Source organism: Pantherophis guttatus, chromosome 6 (assembly GCF_059756535.1).
Source record: "Pantherophis guttatus breed Tessera chromosome 6, ASM5975653v1, whole genome shotgun sequence".
Taxonomy (NCBI): Eukaryota; Metazoa; Chordata; class Lepidosauria; order Squamata; family Colubridae; genus Pantherophis; species Pantherophis guttatus.
In genome coordinates, this window is record NC_142068.1 from 94,563,008 (window position 1) to 94,580,208 (window position 17,201).

At 42.5% G+C, this 17,201-nt stretch overlaps 1 protein-coding gene across 10 annotated transcripts in view; it reads right to left on the bottom strand.

The window, feature by feature from the left end:
* Nucleotides 1-17,201, bottom strand: part of LDB3 (LIM domain binding 3) — a 176,387-nt gene that overhangs the window by 48,572 nt on the left and 110,614 nt on the right. For 9 of the 10 annotated variants that reach the window (XM_034435375.3, XM_034435376.3, XM_087872268.1 and 6 more), the window contains one exon: nt 13,353-13,389. The exons of the other annotated variant lie outside the window; for it this stretch is intronic. In XM_034435375.3, the coding sequence (XP_034291266.2) occupies nt 13,353-13,389 (37 nt within the window). The remainder of the gene's footprint in view (nt 1-13,352; nt 13,390-17,201) is intronic. 10 annotated transcript variants of the gene reach the window in all.

Sequence of the window (17,201 nt, forward strand, 5' to 3'; positions counted from 1 at the left end):
GGCCTTGAGTGAGGACACTGGAGAACAATTATATATTATTTCAGTGCACCCACTTCCTCGACAATTGAAAGAACTGATGGATATCCTCTAGCCAGAACTCACAATGTCTTGAAATAGAGTTGCAGATGCAATCCTATGACTCTTGGCTGAGTGAGAATGAAAAGACCTTGTGTTTAACACAGCTTCCTCCCCAGAAGATATGCATGAGACTGGAATCCCAATAAATGATTATGTTGGAAATTACATAATATTGGAAATTGCACCTAATGAGTCTCTTAGACCAGTTGAGCAAAGGGCAAGAAGGGGTGGGATTCAGCCGGTTCGGACTAATTCGGGTGACCCGGATGTTAATTTTAATTTGGTTCGGCGAACCGGTTGTTCCGAGGACTGGCTGACCTTGTCCACCCTACCCCTCCCCTCCTAGGAGTCTCCTCATGGCCCATTTTGGATGCCAGGTAAGTGCAGGGCATGCACAGAGGCTCTGGGAGGGTGAAAAATGGGCCTACTGGAAGTACCGGAAATCTGGAATTGGGCCCATTTTCAGCCTCAGGAGGGTTTGAGTTTGAGTTTATTTAGATTTATATACCGCCCTACTCCCGAAGGACTCAGGGCGGTGAACAGCCATAGATAAAACAGTTGTTACAACCGGTGAATCCCACCACTGCCCGTGGCCAATATCGCTCCCTCTCCCTCCCTCCCTCCCTCCCTCTTCGTCAAATTATGAAACCACCCATCACACTCACAGAGCAACTCTGGGCAGTGTATAATTAAAAGTATAAAAATCAAATAAATAGCATATTTGAACTGGAGGCAGATAAAAATTGGAGTAGAACAATGAAAGTTATTTTTTTTTTTACTTTAACAACTTTGTGTTTATGAGATAAGGGGACTTAATCTTCCTCTTTCTTGTTATTCTCCCTTCAAGATATAAATTAGGCAGAAATGATAGCTTTCAAAAAAAAAAAAGTATTTTTCTTTAACTTGGCTTGTTTGGGATGAGTATCATTGCAATACAAATGACTAATACCTTTTCAGAGAGAACTTCTTAAAAAAACCAAACCCTGAATTTCCTGACATACATATGTGTTTGGCAATCCAAAGCTGGATTGCCAAACACAATCCAGCTTTTCCCCTTCAGTTCAATCATTCCATTTATATGCAAATATATATTTAATTGAGGAATCGTATGAACGTTAACTGATGAATGACTGCGATTTCTGAAATCTGGAGACAGCTGCAGTAAGAATATCTCGGCGATCCATACAGAGTTAGATTTCCCCCTAGCAGATGTGTGAGGACTGAACGAACCATCAAGCATCAACGCTAATCTGTCAATTAATAAAATGTTGGAACACAAAGGACACAAGGGCACTTTCATCACTTGTTGATCATCTGCTTCTGTTCTTGTCAACGAGAAATGTCTGTTATTTGTCCCTTCCCTTAGCATATGGCTTATTCTCTGTCTCTCAATTAGACCCTTAGTTTCAGCACGTGCGTTTTTGAATCAAATAGAATCAAAGAATTCCTTTTTTTTTTTTTTAGGTTTTCACAAACTCTAGGCCAGCATTTCTTAACCTTGGCAGCTTGAAGATATGTGGACTTTCAACTTTCAGAATAATGGAATAACAAAATTGGAAGGGACCTTGGAGGTCTTCCAGTCTAACACCCTGGTCAGGCATGAAACCCTATGCTATTTCAGACAAATGCTTGTCTAATCTCTTACTAAAAACTTCCAGTGATGGAGGAGCACCCATAACTTCTGAAGACAAGTCATTCCACTGATCAATTGTTCTAGCGGTCAGGAAATGTCTCCTTAGTTCTAGGTTGCTTTTCTCCTTGATTAGTTTCCCTCCATTGCTTCTTGTCCTGCCTTCAGGGGCTTTGGAGACTAGTTTGACTCCCTCTTCTTTGTGGTAGCCCCTGAGATATTGGAACACTGCTGCCATGTCTCCCCTAGTCCTTCTTTTCATTAAACTAGACATGCCCAATTCCTGCAACTGTTCTTCATATGTTTTAGCCTCCAGTCCCCTAATTGGTCTTGCCTAGAATTCGCCACCCTGCAAGAAAAGCATACAGGTTTTTTCAAACGTGTTTTTTTTTCCAAAAGGCAACTGGACTTATTTTGTTTTTCCTTGAAGACGTTTTGCTTCTCATCCACGAGGCTTCTTCAATCAACTGAAGGACTGAAGTAGCTTCTTGGATGAGAAGCAAAATGCCTTCAAGGCAGGCGTGGGATTCAAAAATTTTAGCAACCGGTTCTCTACCCGGTTGCTGGGTGGGTGTGGCCATGGTGGGCGTGACCTACTCCTGCACCGCCATGGGGGGAGGGCGTTTGCACCCTCCCCAGGCTCCAGAGGCTTTCCTCAAGCCTCTGGGAGGGCAAAAACGGCCTCATCTGGACTCCAGAGGCCCCCCCGGAGGCCAGGAATGGCCCCATTTCAGGACTTCCGGTACTTCTGGTAGGCCCATTTTTTGCCCTCCCAAAGCCTCCACGTGGGCCCTGCCCTTACCTGGCATCCAAAACGGGCTGCGTGGAGACTCCTGGGAGGGGAGGGGAGGGGTGGCCGGGCCGAGCCAGTCCTTGCAACTACTGGTTCAGCGAACCAGATGTAAAATTAGCATCCGGTTTGCCCGAACCGGCTGAATCCCACCCCTGCTTCAAGGCAAAACAAAGAAAGTCCAGTTGCCTTTTGAAAAAAAGCACCTTTGGGTCAACCATAGCCTGGATGACTGACGATCTCCATAGACATCCAGATTGACTGGTTGACGGCTTACGAAGGGTAGGTTATGATTGACCCAAAGGCAAATAAATAATAAATGGGAACTAGTTCAGTTGCCAGGTTTCTTGTAATGCTTTGCCTTTGATTTCAACAAATATTGCTAAAGAAGGCTCTGTTTAAAGCACGCTGGGTAAAAGTCACTGGGCGGAGGTCCAACTGCTTGACAGCCATGCTTGGCTGAATTCTCTTCAGCAAAGTGAAACAATTAAGCAGATCAGCAAATTGAGCACATTACCCATTGCAATTTGTTGTTTCGCTTTACTCTTCTACCAGTTTGCAGCGGGCACAAAAGGCTGCATAAATCTTACCAATTTATTATTTTATTTAAACACTTATACGGAAAGAACTATTCTGCAGTGGTGGCAGGGACATTGTGAAATAAAGAAATGAAATAGAAGGATATGAAAGAACGAAATAAGACGGTTTCCTTGTAGCAGAAATGAAGCCAATTCCAAGGAAATAGAAAGTACAGATCTCAACAAGCAGGGGTTCGTTTTAAATTAGGTAATACTTTGGATGTCAGCTGTTATGATTCAAATAATTCCTCTTACTGCCCAAAAAAAGCGATATTGTATGATATAATGGCCGATGGAGAAGAATCATGCTAGTGATTACTCTCCGTTTTTGCACCAGAATCGAATGCAATTCTGGAGCATACGCCTCAGGCCAATTCCCACATGCCTGTTTATCGTCTGATGATTTAAATATCAAGTAACAACTTGTGTGAGTAAGCTAACCGTGATCGCACAAGGCCAAACTTCTGCAGGAGCAACACCATTCAAGGGAATTGGCTCTGACATGAAAGAGGGAGAGACTTTCGAAGATGTGCAATCAAAAAAAGAAAAAAGTATGTACAAGGGTGAACTTCCACGTCTTTTGGGGTGCAGTATTTAACTATTGAGAGCGCTGATAATCTCTTTTCTGTTTTACTCCACATTGACTGTCCCAGTGGTGAAATCTAAAATTTGTTACTACCGGTTCTGTGGGCTTGGCTTGGTGGGGGTGGGTGGGTAATGTGACTGGGTGGGCGTGGCCAATTTTTTTTTACTTTTAAAACCATTTTGTACATGTAAAACCATGTAAAAAAAAATGCTTTCAAAAGGCTCTGATGATCTCAGCTGAGTTGCCTGATTGTCAGAGCGTTTTTAAAACCCTCTGCCGATCAAGCAACTCAGCTGGGATCGTCAGAGCTTGACTCGTCAGAGGCATTTAAAAGAAAAAAAGCCTCTGATGATCGCGCGGCTCAGCTGGGCATGGGGGGGTGGGGGCAGGGAGTTTTGCTACCAGTTCTCCGAACTGCCCGCCGCCATCGCTACCTACTCGCCCGAGCCGGTCCGAACCGGGAGCATTTCACCCGTGGACTGTCCCAAAGGTGCTTTTTCAAAAGACAACTGGACTTCGGTTTTCCTAGGAATGACAAAGTCCAGTTGCCTTTTGAAAAAGCACCTTTGGGACAACCATGACCTGGACGACTGACAATCTCCATTAGACATCCACATTGACTGGTTGACCAACACCGCTTACAAAGCCAAGTCAAAGTGGCTGTAGAAACTCCCTTTCAATGTCCCACAGAACCAGTGGTGGGCTGCCCCTGGTTCGGACCGGTTCGCAAGAACCGATAGTAAAACTGGCAGGAGGTCCCGCCCACTGCCCCGGATCTTGTCATTGGCAATTGTGCATGCGTGATCCTGTTGTGAACCAGTAGTAAAGGTAAGTAGAACCCACCCCTGCTCAGAACCTGTCATTTCGCTCAGCCACCCTCCCTGACATGAGCATGTCCTAGATTGCGTGGCCCGCAGTCTCTGGAGGGATGATGAGTGTCAGGCCTGGAAGCCATCTTTTGCATTGGGCCTTCAGGCCTGCCACATTTACTACTGTGGGAAATTGGGAGGGGGGGTTGTATGGAGCATGGGTGATATGTAGTCATAATAACATTCCTTTCTCAGAGAGTCAAGGACATCTTGCCCTGCACCTGGACGGATGAGACTGGGAGGCATCTCTAGTTGGGACGATGCATTGATTGGACCATGTGATGGACCTATGGGTGTTGGGCAGGGACTTGGATTTTCCTTTGGTTGGGGAAAACTTGGAAGCTTTCAGATTCGGTGTTCCACAGATGTGCCAATATGACATCTCTAATAAAATGGAACTTTGAGGAACTTCAAGCCTTGGAGTCTTCTTTCATTGGGGGGTTTTACTGGGAATCTTGACAGAGAGGATAACCACCATGCCAAAGGGGAGGACCTAAAGCCACCCTCTGGCTGCCTCAGCTAGAGGGCAATGATGAGAAACAGATGTCCATGGGGACGGGTCTTCTGGAATCAATTAAGGAGACGTTCTCGCACCAGGGCAAAAAGATTGTGCAGGACAAAGAGGAACTGGGAGAGGAACACTTTTTAGTGCAAAAACTAGTGTGAGAGATGGCCAGGACAAAATGCAATGCAGAGGTTTGCATGTTTAACTTCAGTGTAACCAGGGGTGGGATTCCGGTTCTCTGCCTGGTTGCTGGGTGGGCGTGGCCATGGTGGGTGTGTCCTACTCGGCCTCCTGTACCATGGTGATGGGGGGGCATTTTCACCCTCCCCAGGCTCCGGAGACCTTTCTCGAGCCTCCGGGAGGGCGAAAACGGCCTCCCCTGGGCTCTAGGGCCCTCCGGAGGCCGGAATCAGGCCCGTTTCTAGACTTCCGGAACTTCTGGGAGGCCAATTTTTCACCCTCCCAGAGCCTCCATGTGGGCGCTGCACTTACCAAAACGGGCCGTGTGGAGACTCCTGGGAGGGGCGGGATGGGGTGGGTGGGGCCAGCCAGTCCTTGCAACTACCGGTTCGGTGAACCAGATGTAAAATTAGCATCTGGTTTCACCGAACAAGTCCAAACCGGCTGAATCCTACCCCTGAGTGTAACCCTGTAAGCAGTAACGAGTTTAGGTTGTGCGAACCAGTTATTTGCAGAGGAAAAGAAAGGGAGATACTCTGATAACTCTGATTCCCCCCCCTCCCTGATTTCAGCAGTACACACCTAATTTGTGTGTGCATTCCCTCAAACAATGATTGCCCAGAAAGCAATGAAGGCCACAAACTGAACAAATGGACATTAGTTTGTGTAAACCCACAAGGTTTTAGTTGCAACTGAGAATAAATCTCTCTGCTTAAACCGAGTCTTAACCCAAGTATTTTCGGCCTGTCCTGATTTCTCTTGCATTCGAATTTTTCAGTTCACAGTTTGCAATTAAAAGAAGCAACAGATTTTCCATTCCAAATCAAAGAGAGCAATAAATTAAGGGACTTGAGGTAAAAAAGCAAATACAATCATCTGTTTTGAGATTCTTTATTTCAGATAAAACCACGCTGCTATATACAAGAAAAGTAACTTTCAAAGCAACTGCAATACACGAAAAGCAAAATGTTGTCTAAAAGTTACACCATGCTGTCAACAACTCAGTGTATAAATTATCTTATGTATATTTCTTTCAGGCCAACTTGCCTTTTGCTTCTGAACTATCTGCTTCCAACTCTGTTACTCACAGTGATGTGACGTAATAAATCCTGCCTCTTCAACATGCCCAACATACAAGGGAAAAAAAATGTGCATTGACTCAGAATGTAGGTAGTCCTCAACTTACAACAGTTCATTTAGTGACCGTTCGAAGTTACAACGGCACTGAAAAAAGTGACTGATGACCGTTTTTCACACTTATGACCGTTGAATTACGTCCCCATGGTCACATAAAATTGACTCATATTTATGACGGTTGCAGTGTCCTGGGGGGGCGGGGTGTCACGTGATCACCTGTTGCGATTTTCTGACAAGCAAAGTCAATGGGGAAGCCAGATTCACTTAACAACCGGGTTACTCACTTAACAATCACAGTGTGACTTGACCACTGTGGCAAGAAAGGTTGTGAAATGAGCCAAAAACTCACTTAACCAATGTCTCCCTTAGGAACATAAATTTTGGGTTCAATTGTGGTCATAAGTCGAGGACTATCTTTATCAGTATGGCCTAAATGAACTCTGCCAACTAAGAGATCTAGATTGTTGACCCAAGTCCTAAATACAATACATTTCTCTTCCAACTTCTGAATTCCAATATTCTTTAATCTATATTCTATAGCAATAGAGATTTAATCTTGTTATATATATATATATATATATATATATATATATATATATATATATATATATATATATATATATATATATATATATATGTATGTATATATATATACCCACTTCCCCATTCAATATACATCGGTTAAAAGCCAGAAATTGTAACAGCCAAGTCACATTTTCTTTTAATGACTGAGAATCTATGAATTGGCCAACCAAATCAAACCACTTTACAATTGAGAGAACTTACAGACTGTATGAAAGAAACCATAATAACAAAGGCAAGCACTTAGAGGGGGAGAAAAAATAATAATTCGGAAAACAAATGACAATCATGTTTTTAGCTTCTTCAAATTTTTGGAAGCTATGCTCTTATGCTAAACTCAGGAAAGGTGCTTATATTATATTCCTCTTCCAGCTGGGCACCTGAGCCACAGGACAGTTAACCCTTGACATTAAGGATTTGCGCGGAGAGGCCGTGATGCCAGTTGCGCAGTTTGGCAAAACGTGGGCCGTTACGCTCCGTTTCAAACCTCTCCCTGTGGCATGGAAAGACAAAGGGATGGGGAGGAGGAAGAGAGAGGAAGAGAGAGAGAGAGACAGATAGATAGATAGATAGATAGAGAGAGAGAGATAAGGGATGGAGAGATAGGGTTTAAGTTGCCTCCAAATGCTGTGTTAAAAACATATAAAATAAAAAGGACAAAGCAAAATCTTTTTTCGGGGGGTGGGGGGCAAAAATCAGAATTGCTCTACAATTTGGAAGCACCCAATTCTCCTTTTTTGGCCACATTTGGCTGGGCTTGACAGGGCTGCTTTTGCTAGAAATCCATCCTTTGGCCAGCAAATTTCCATTTGCTCCAGCAAACAAAAGTTTAACAGCGCACACAAACAAATGCGAAGGCTTTCTGCGTCTAAGTTAGCTTCTCATTGTACAGCAAGTATTGATTTGAGTGGCAGTAGAGAGGTTATCTTTCTGTTATTATGGAATAATGGATGCTCCCTGGAAGTGATGTTATAGATTTGGGCATAAATAATGCCCATCTCTTTGGGATTTTAAATGATAAAATTCGAGTGGCGTCAGTGTTGTGGTAAGAAAGAGGGCATTCCCTTAAGTAACTATATGACACATTCAATGCATTCAAATTCATTGAATTTGGATCAACTCTAGTCTCTTTTCTTTTTTTTTAAAAAAGGCTTTAGAGTGGGTAAAAAAATAAAATAACAAAAGATAAAGGATTTGTTGGGGAAAAAATTGATTCCTGTTTGGAGGGTTTGTTAGGCTAGTAACAACCCCCCCCCTTAAAAAAATTTTTTTTTTGAAGCACACGACTTCAGAAATTTAAATTTGTTTAGATGCCGTTCTGGAGAACAAATCAAATCAGATGGAAAAGAAAGTATTACATTCTCCTCCACAGATTCTGGTTTTCTCCTACACAATCCCACCTCAAACTGATTTGTAAGATTCATCTGGAGATGGGTTTAAAGGTAAAGGTAAAGGTTCCCCTCGCACATATGTGCTAGTCGTTCCTGACTCTAGGGGGCGGTGCTCATCTCCATTTCTAAGCCGAAGAGCCAGCGCCGTCCAACGACGTCTCCATGGTCATGTGGCCGGCATGACTCAATGCCAAAGGCACATGGAACACTGTTCCCTTCCCACCAAAGGTGGTCCCTATTTTTCTACTTGCATTTTTTATGTGCTTTCGAACTGCTAGGTTGGCAGAAGCTGGGACAAGTAACGGGAGCTCACTCTATTACATGGCACTAGGGATTTGAACTGCTGAACTGCCGACTTTTCGATCGACAAGCTCAGTGTCTTAGCCACTGAGCTACCGGGTTCACTTTCCCCTAAAAATGTCTACAGGAAGTCTGAACGCCTTGATTAAGTACCATGGTCAAATGTGCAGTGGTGCACCGAAGCAAGAGGCTGTGCTACTGAGAAGGGAGTGAATGACTCCTATTTTTCCTTAAAAAAACCCTCAGATCAAATCAGACCTCTGCTTGCCGTTTCCAACAGAGTTCACACGCCTGCTTGTAAAAACCAGAGAGTGATCTTTCTTAATGACTGTAGCGACTGAAGGAATTCAGGAAGACGGTCTGATGTGTCTATGCTGGATGCTCTATTGCAAGGGGTGTCAACCTCAATTTCATTGAGGGCCACATCAGGGTTGTGTTTGACCTCGAGGGGGCAGGGTGGACGTGGCCAGCTTGACGTCACTCATGTCAGACCACTGTGGTGGCCCGAGTGCTTTGCCAGTGAAAACAGGCTCCCAATCTCTGTTTTCGGCTGGGACCAGTGGTGGGTTGCTCCTGGTTCTGTCCCCGGTAGTAAAAGCGGCAGGAGGCTCCGCCCACCTGCCTGGACATCATAATTGATGATCTGCGCTTGTGCAGAAGTGCGCGCGCGCGTTCCCATTGTGAATTGGTAGTAAAGGTAAGTAGAACTAACCCCTGACTGGGACAGCCTCTTGCAACCCTCTTGCCAGGGAAAACCGAGGTCAGGAGGGAGGCTGTCCCAGCCAAAAATGGAGATTTGGAGCCCATTTTTGCTGGCAGAGGGCAGTCCTTCGCTGTTTCCAGGGTTGCCCTGCAGGCCAGATCGAAACACTCTGTAGGCTGGTTGCGGCTCTCTGGCCTTGAGTTTGACACCTCTGTTCTACCGTATTAGTTGCACAGATGAAATTAGAAGCAGAAGCATCTTTCAGCTCCAGGGATCTGAAAGATCATTTCAGCCCAGCAGGAGAAGGAACAGATGTGCCTTCTCCCTGCTGTCTGCAGTTCCAATTCTCCTTGGAATCTTTGTTAGGTGCAAATTGCATTAAAAAAAAAAAAACGGGCCTTAATTTAAATCACATTGTCGTTAAAGTCTCATTAATTTGGGCTTCACCCTGTTTTTCCAGAACTTTTGTTAGCATAATGACTTCAAGAACATCTCTACTGCTTCTCAAACTTGACTGGGGTTGAGAGAAAGATAAATTAGATTACAGACAGAAGCTTTTTTAGGGCATGCTAGTTTTTGCATTTACAGATATACTTGCCTTTGATTTAATATGGCTTCCTTCCTTCCTCTATCTCCCTTTCCTCCTTCTCCCTCCCTCCCTTCCTTCCTCCCTTCCCTCCTTTCTTTTTTCCTTCCTTCCACCCACCTTCCTTCCTTCTTCCCTTCCCTTTCCCTTCTTTCTTTTTTCTTCCTTCCCCCTACACCTTTCTTCCTTCCTTCCTTCCTTCCTTCCTTCCTTCCTTCCTTCCTTCCTTCCTTCCTTCCTTCCTTCCCTCCCTCCCTCCCTCCCTCCCTCCCCTCCTCAATCCAGCTTGCTGTCATGTACCTAGTAACCAAGAACTCTAGCAATGGCAGTGCAGCAGACGCTAGGGATTCTACCGCATTTGTTAGCAAGTGAGATCCAACAATCTTATGAATTACAGCTCATTCACTCATTCTTTCTTTCTTTCGTTTTCTCATTCATAGATACGAAGAGGCCCTTAGCTACCATCAAAAGGAGAGAAGCACATCCAACATCCAGTTTTGTACCTTTGGTGGTACAAAAGGCACAGCACCTGTTCTTAGAGCAGGTGGCTTCCAGGGCAGAATTCAACAGCTCCAAGGAGCAGGGCAATCTCCCCTTAGCTTCTCTGATTTCTTTTCATAAAGTTGGGAAAAATGCTTGCGAAGGGCTGATGTTATGCTATTCATTTATCACCTCAATCAGTTCACGGGTGTGACTTTGGGTGTAAAACCCAAGATATGTGGTGCTGAATGCCATGGTGGGTAGGGAGGAGGTCCTCTCCCTTCCTGCTGATAATTTGAGATTCTGCTCTTTTCTGCTAGTAAGATTACTAGCTTCAGCTCTGTGGCTGTGTTCACCATCAGTCATATCCCAATTGACTTAGGCACCCACAACCCAAAATTCCTTTTTTTGTGGCTTTTTAGAGAAACCTATCAGTCTGACCATGATCATTGAACACTGAGAGCGCATTCTGAGGTAGGAACGAGACAAAAAATAATAATAATCCTATGATCTCTAGAGGAAAACCATATCACAGTTACCATCTCCCCCAACACCCTTCTTCTAAGCCACGATTGCTATGTTCATACAGCATGGTAAGCCAAAACAAGCACATAATGCTACAACTTAATGGAATAACACCATCCAGTCAGAGCTGAAGACTCTTCTCGGATGAGAAGGGCAATGTGTTCAAATAAAAAACCAGAAAGTCCAGTTGCCTCTTGAAAAAGCACCTTTGGGACAACCATAACCTGGATGACTGAGAATCTCTGTAGACATTAAGCAGATCTGACACTTACTAAATTCTTAAAAGAAAAGAAAAAAACCAGAAATACCCTATTTGGTCCTTAACTGATCACAGTAAAGACCATGAGCCTTGCTAACTCGAATCGACTAAAGGTGCAACCTCTACGTAGTTTATGTGGGAAGAAGTCTCTGAGTTGATGGTCACGGTTTTTGGAAGTTGCCTCATTTGCTATCCCCTCAAGTTTGAGGAGGCCTCCAATTTTGCCATAATTTTGGCAAATAAAAAAAGAAGACCCATATGTAAAAGTAAGATAGACATCTTCATCAGGAAGATATGTGACAGAGAACAGAATATAACTGTTGTTGGCTTATTAATCGTAACAACTACTTTCATAGCTACAGGTTGACATATCTTAGCAAATAGGTCAGCTTGATAGGTTATAAAAAGAGAGTCAGTTGGTCTAATGGTTAAAGCATTAGACTAGAATCTTGAAGACTGTGACTTTTAGCCCTACCTTAGGCACAAAACCAGCTGGATGACCTTCAGCTGGTCCCGCTCAGCCCTAAGAAGAAGACAAGGGCAAACCACTTCAAAAAAAATGTCCAGAAAATTGCAAGAGTCAGTCTACGCAGTTAGCAACTCTGACTCAAATCATCACCCCCCCCACACACACACAGAGACACACATACACATACAAATCAATCTTCTGTGAAGACCCCTCAAGAAAGTCCCACCCTGGTTCCCCAATAGCCTAAAGCTACCTCTGTGCCTTGGATAGCATCCAATTCCTTTGGGTTTCACCAATGAGAAATGCTTATATCCATTGCTTGCTATTGGAGTAACCCAGATACTGTTGGTAGCCAACTCTACCATCAGCAGTGATAGTATTTCTAAGGCAGAGATATGAAAAGAAAATATCTAAGGTTGGTTCTGCCAGCTGCTATAGTTACCCAGATGTTTCTCATCACCCAGCAGCTTGATTAAAATCTCAAAACAGAATTGGAGTGATAGCAGCTATTACCGGACTCTTATCAAATCTCTAAAGGATGGGTACATTTTCCTGAGATGGTTCAATATACATATATGGCAGGTGTACATGCAACTAAAACTTCACCCAGGACAACTGAGATGCTGAGACTGCATCACAATTCTTACACAGAAATGTCTCCTATGTACAAATTTGGCAACCTATGAAATTTAGATCTCTGTTCCATAAGAATTCTGCTACATGCAGTGAAGTCCTTGGTCTGTAGATCTTCTAAGGCCAAAGAGAGAAGGAGAATTCCAACTAGATCGACAACTGTCATCCATCACGGAAAGCATGTGCAGCCAATTGTAGTTGCAAATATATTTTAACAATTACAGACAACGGGGAGCTTGGGCACCAAAATCTCAGGGTTCAAAACTCAACAAAAGCCAACCTGTGTTAGCACAATGGAAACTTTGGCAGGACAAATAAGCCAGATCACAAACCAAAGGCCCTGTTTCTAAGAAGACATTCAGGAAGGCGGGGATATGACAACAAGAAGAAGAGGTTTCTCTTCTCCAGACCATCACAACTAAACTAGAGCAAAACAAAAGTGAAGCCGGTAGCCAATTCCAAGAACGCAATTGCAACCGCCTTAAGATAGGTTAAAAAACCTGAGCTTCTAAATATTTGCAAATGGACAAACATTTCACTCTAGTAGCAAAAGCAGTCCTGTGTGCTCACACTGCAGTATTTTGAGAAGATCGATCCAAATAAATTTGTTGGGAATGGATTAAACTTCCCCCTTTGATTTCGTTTCTGCAATGACACTCTTTGGAGTGTCTTTGTTCATAACATTGGAACAACAACATTTGTGCACCTCAGTTGAAACAAATGCTAATCCCAGCATCATCCCAATAAATGCTTGTTAAAACTGCAATCCAAGAGTAGGGCAAAGCACATGCAGGCCGGTTCGTTGAGTCTTTCTGGCAAAGTTAGCCCATCACAACCCTCAGGAGATCCTTCTACCAAAACTTCTCATCAAGTGCTCCCTGGAATTACAATAAGTTCTCATCTGGTGTGCTTTGGATGTCTGGTTAAACCAAAAGCATGTTTGTATTTTAGTGATTTGAGTAGAAGTAGTAGGTTTTTTAAGGGTGGAAAATCTAATGGGCATAAAAAATTCAATTAATGCTAGTTCTTGTTATCGGTTAACAGAAGGCCAGAAGGTAGCTAATTGCCTACCTTGATCTTCTCAAGGCATCTTCATCTGGATCTTGCACTGCAGATGAAAAATTGGTAATGTTAGAAGGAGAAGCATCAGGCAAGACGTTTAAATGGAGAATGAAACCTTACTACAGTTTGTAGGGAAGGACTACATCTTACTCTCACCAGGAAAGGTCACTCTATAGAGGAAATCTACCGGAATCTCTCAGCATCATTTATTTTACCTAGAAAGTATCTGTACCTTCCAGTTTAGATCATGGTCATATTTCCCAATGGAACTTATTTGAAGAATGAGGGACAAAGTGGTTGTCCTATCCATTCTATAGCTAAGGCCATCGTATCACAGTTTTCAAACAAAAGTTTTAATTTGAATCCTCTCTGAAATTCCTATCTGCTTTGTCAATCTCGAAAAGTCTCCCCCAAATAAGCTTTTAGGAAAATGGATTTATACTGGCATTATTGACAGATTGCCTGATATTTGATCTAGTCAATCCCAAAGCAGGGGGTGTTTAATAATTGTGAAAAAATAAGAATAAACTATACGGCAGAAGGGCTGTTTTGGTTTTCGCTAATGAGAGTTGGTGATAGATTCATTCTTTACCAACAGATGGTTGATTGACAACACTGTTCATCTGCTATGCAAAACAATGTTTAATCCAGATAGCCCTAAACTTCTGCAGCTAATTGTAACCACCATTAATATCATGACTTAGTTTGAAATTTGGAATCCTCTTGTTGTAGTGGAACATGCTTCAGTCTGTATGAACTGCTATTGTTTTGATTTGGAAGGCTTTCTTTCCTTGGCTCTTTTCTAATCTAATTTCAGCATTGATTTCTTCCCCCCTGCACAGTAGACACAAAGGTCAAAATGATGCTGCCTAGCTCTTCTTAGTTGGGCTGGCCTTCAGCCAGTTCTCCTGAACGTTCTCTTCAGAATGTTAGGTCATGATCTTCTGAAATGTTATGTATTTGGCCCAGCAGGAATTATAAAGCTTTCAGCCATTTTTCAATAGACTTCAGTGTCAGAAAAAGGCAGTAGTTATCTACACTTCTGAAAATGAGCGTCATCAAATATGGGTAAAACCAAACTATATCCTGAAATTTTAAGAAGCTCAAAAGAAGAAGATCTTTCTTTCCTTTCTGGTCTTCACCCACTCCCAAGCCTCTTCCCAGAGTCAGGTGATTTGTTGACCAAGGAGAATCACACTAAATTTGTTAGATCACTTCTTGGTTTGAGGCAATCCCCTTATCTTACAAGACTTTTCTATATCTGTACAAGGAATCTACAATGGTTTTAGGGAGACTATTCAAGTGAGAACACAGAATGTTGTAGAGAAGATGCAGAATGAGAAATGCAACTTTCATAAACTTCCTTCACATATGCCTTAATTTAGGAGATAGGGCTAAATCATTAATTCAGCTGCTCTGGTTCTGCTTAAGTGGAAGCAAACTTCTTAATTTCTATGGATTAATTTGGTGGACTTCCTTCTGAGTACAGGTAGTCCTCGATTTACGACCACAATTGAGCCCAAAATTGATGTGGCTAAGTGAGAAATTTGTTAACTGGGTTTTGCCCCATTTTATGACTTTTTTTCTGCCACATTTGTTAAGTGAACCATTGCAGTTGTTAAATTAGTAACATGACTGTTAAGTGAATCTGGCTTCCCCATTGATTTTGCCTGTCAGTGACCCCCCAGGGCACTGCAATTGTCATAAATATGAATCCGTTGCCAAGCATCTGAATTTTGATCACATGACCATGGGGATGCTGCAATGGTCATAAGTGTGAAAATGGTCATAAATCACTTTTTTCAGTGCCGTTGAATGGTCACTAAATGAACTATTGTAAGTCGAGAATTACCTGTAGTGTATCAACCCTAATCACTGTTTTTGGAAACTATACCTGAGTTAAACAGTTTAGAACAGAAATCTTCAAACTTGGCAGCTTTAAGACTTGTGGACTTCAACTCCCAGAATTCTCCAGACAGCATAACTGGCTGGAGAATTCTGGGAGTTGAAGTCCACAAGTTTTAAAGCTGCCAAGTTTGAGGACCCCTGGTTTAGAAGGTTATTGAGGTAGGTCAAAAGTGACCTTGATGGGAATTCATTGTGATCAGGTAGACAAGGAATCAATTGCTGAGAATCAACAGAGTTGTTTTCCCATTCACATGAGACCAGAGCCTCAGTTTGAATCTTGTTTTGCTGTATTTGCTTACAAGAAGGTTGGCATGATCTATAGAGTAGATCAAGTCAAGTCAAGTCAAATCATATCAAATGTTTAATATGGTCATAGACCAGCGCTGTTCAATAGTTAGGTTTTCTGCCCAAATTATGGTGTGTTGTTGTGTACCATCTTGCAAAACATAGATTTTGCTGTTCCGATGATCACTACTATAAAATCTAGGCTGGATATTGTGATATTTTCAAGGGACCTCCACTTGAAACTTCGATTATTTGAACGCCACAAAATGGAATGCAAAAATGCTTTAAAACAAAGATAGTAGAACCTTGGGTTTACAATTCTCCATTTAAATGCAAGCAACAAATTTTTAATTAGGACTTCATCCTCAAATAACAACATAAATTGTATCCAATGCAGTCTGGACAATTGATTTAATTTACATCATTTGCCGCAGTCGATGCAAATGGTATAAATTAATGCAAATAACATAATTACATCAATTATGTCACTCCATGGTGACAATGTACCTCAATTATGTAATTATGCAAATGCTGTAAATTACCTCAAGTTGCCTATGGAAAGTAACCGAAGTATCTGAGAAACATTCTATCTCAACCTCCTAAAATCTGCCTATTTCTATCTAGCGTCCATTGTCATCGCTTTATGAATGTATGGCATTTTCATGGCCATAACTACGTTCTTACAAAATACTTCCAGCATTCCACCGCTAACTCAATCAAAACTCCTTGGTAGTTTTGTTGCAATCACAATAATTGTTTGTAAGTTGTCTTTGGGCGTTAAGGATCACTGCCTCCTTTTCTCTGTGGCCCAAGAAGGCCTCAACAGCTCTAACTGAAGTTACTTAGTGTCTGAAGGTGCAAATTCTCTAACAGAAGATCTTGCTTTCTCTCCAACTCTTTTCTTGGAGGAATAGATGGCAGGATGGATTTTGATGGTATTTTCACAACACAGTTTATGATGCAAAGTTACCTTGTTTCCCCCAAAATAAGACCAAGCCTTATATTAATTTTTGCTCCAAAAGATGCATTATGGCTTATTTTCTGGTTAGGTCTTATTTTGGGGGAATATGTTTTCACAATATTCTCATGTTTCCATTGACCCAATTAAGTATATGGTGTGAACAGGACTACTGTCTGCAATTTCATCAAGACTCAGAAGTATTCCAGAGAAAGTAAGATGGTGGTATGGGGCTCTTGGTATTTTGTGAGTTTGGTTGTTTTCTTGCAGATGTTCCATTACCATACTGGGTAACATCGTGCTAGAAGGGAGTTAACATTGAAGATGTTACCTATGCTGCTAATGAAATGTTTGCAAGGAATGAATTAAACTCAGATAGCACCAAGGATCCCACAGGTCAATTCTGAGCTACACGTTTGGTCTTCTATAACAGGGGTCTCCAACCTTAGCAACTTTAAGACTTGTGGACTTCAACTCCCAGAGTTGAAGTCCACAAGTCTTAAAGTTGCCAAGGTTGAAGACCCCTGTTCTATAAGGTGGTGGTAATCCAACAGTCCTTGCTTCCCCTTAATCTGGCACCACAGATTCTTCTCTACCTTCTTGCGTTGACTTCTGCCTGCCTTTGCTTCTCTACCTGAGGCTGGCATTTGCCTTCTGTGGGAGGACAAACAAGGTGGTTGATGGTGCCAATGAAAGGATACCCCAAC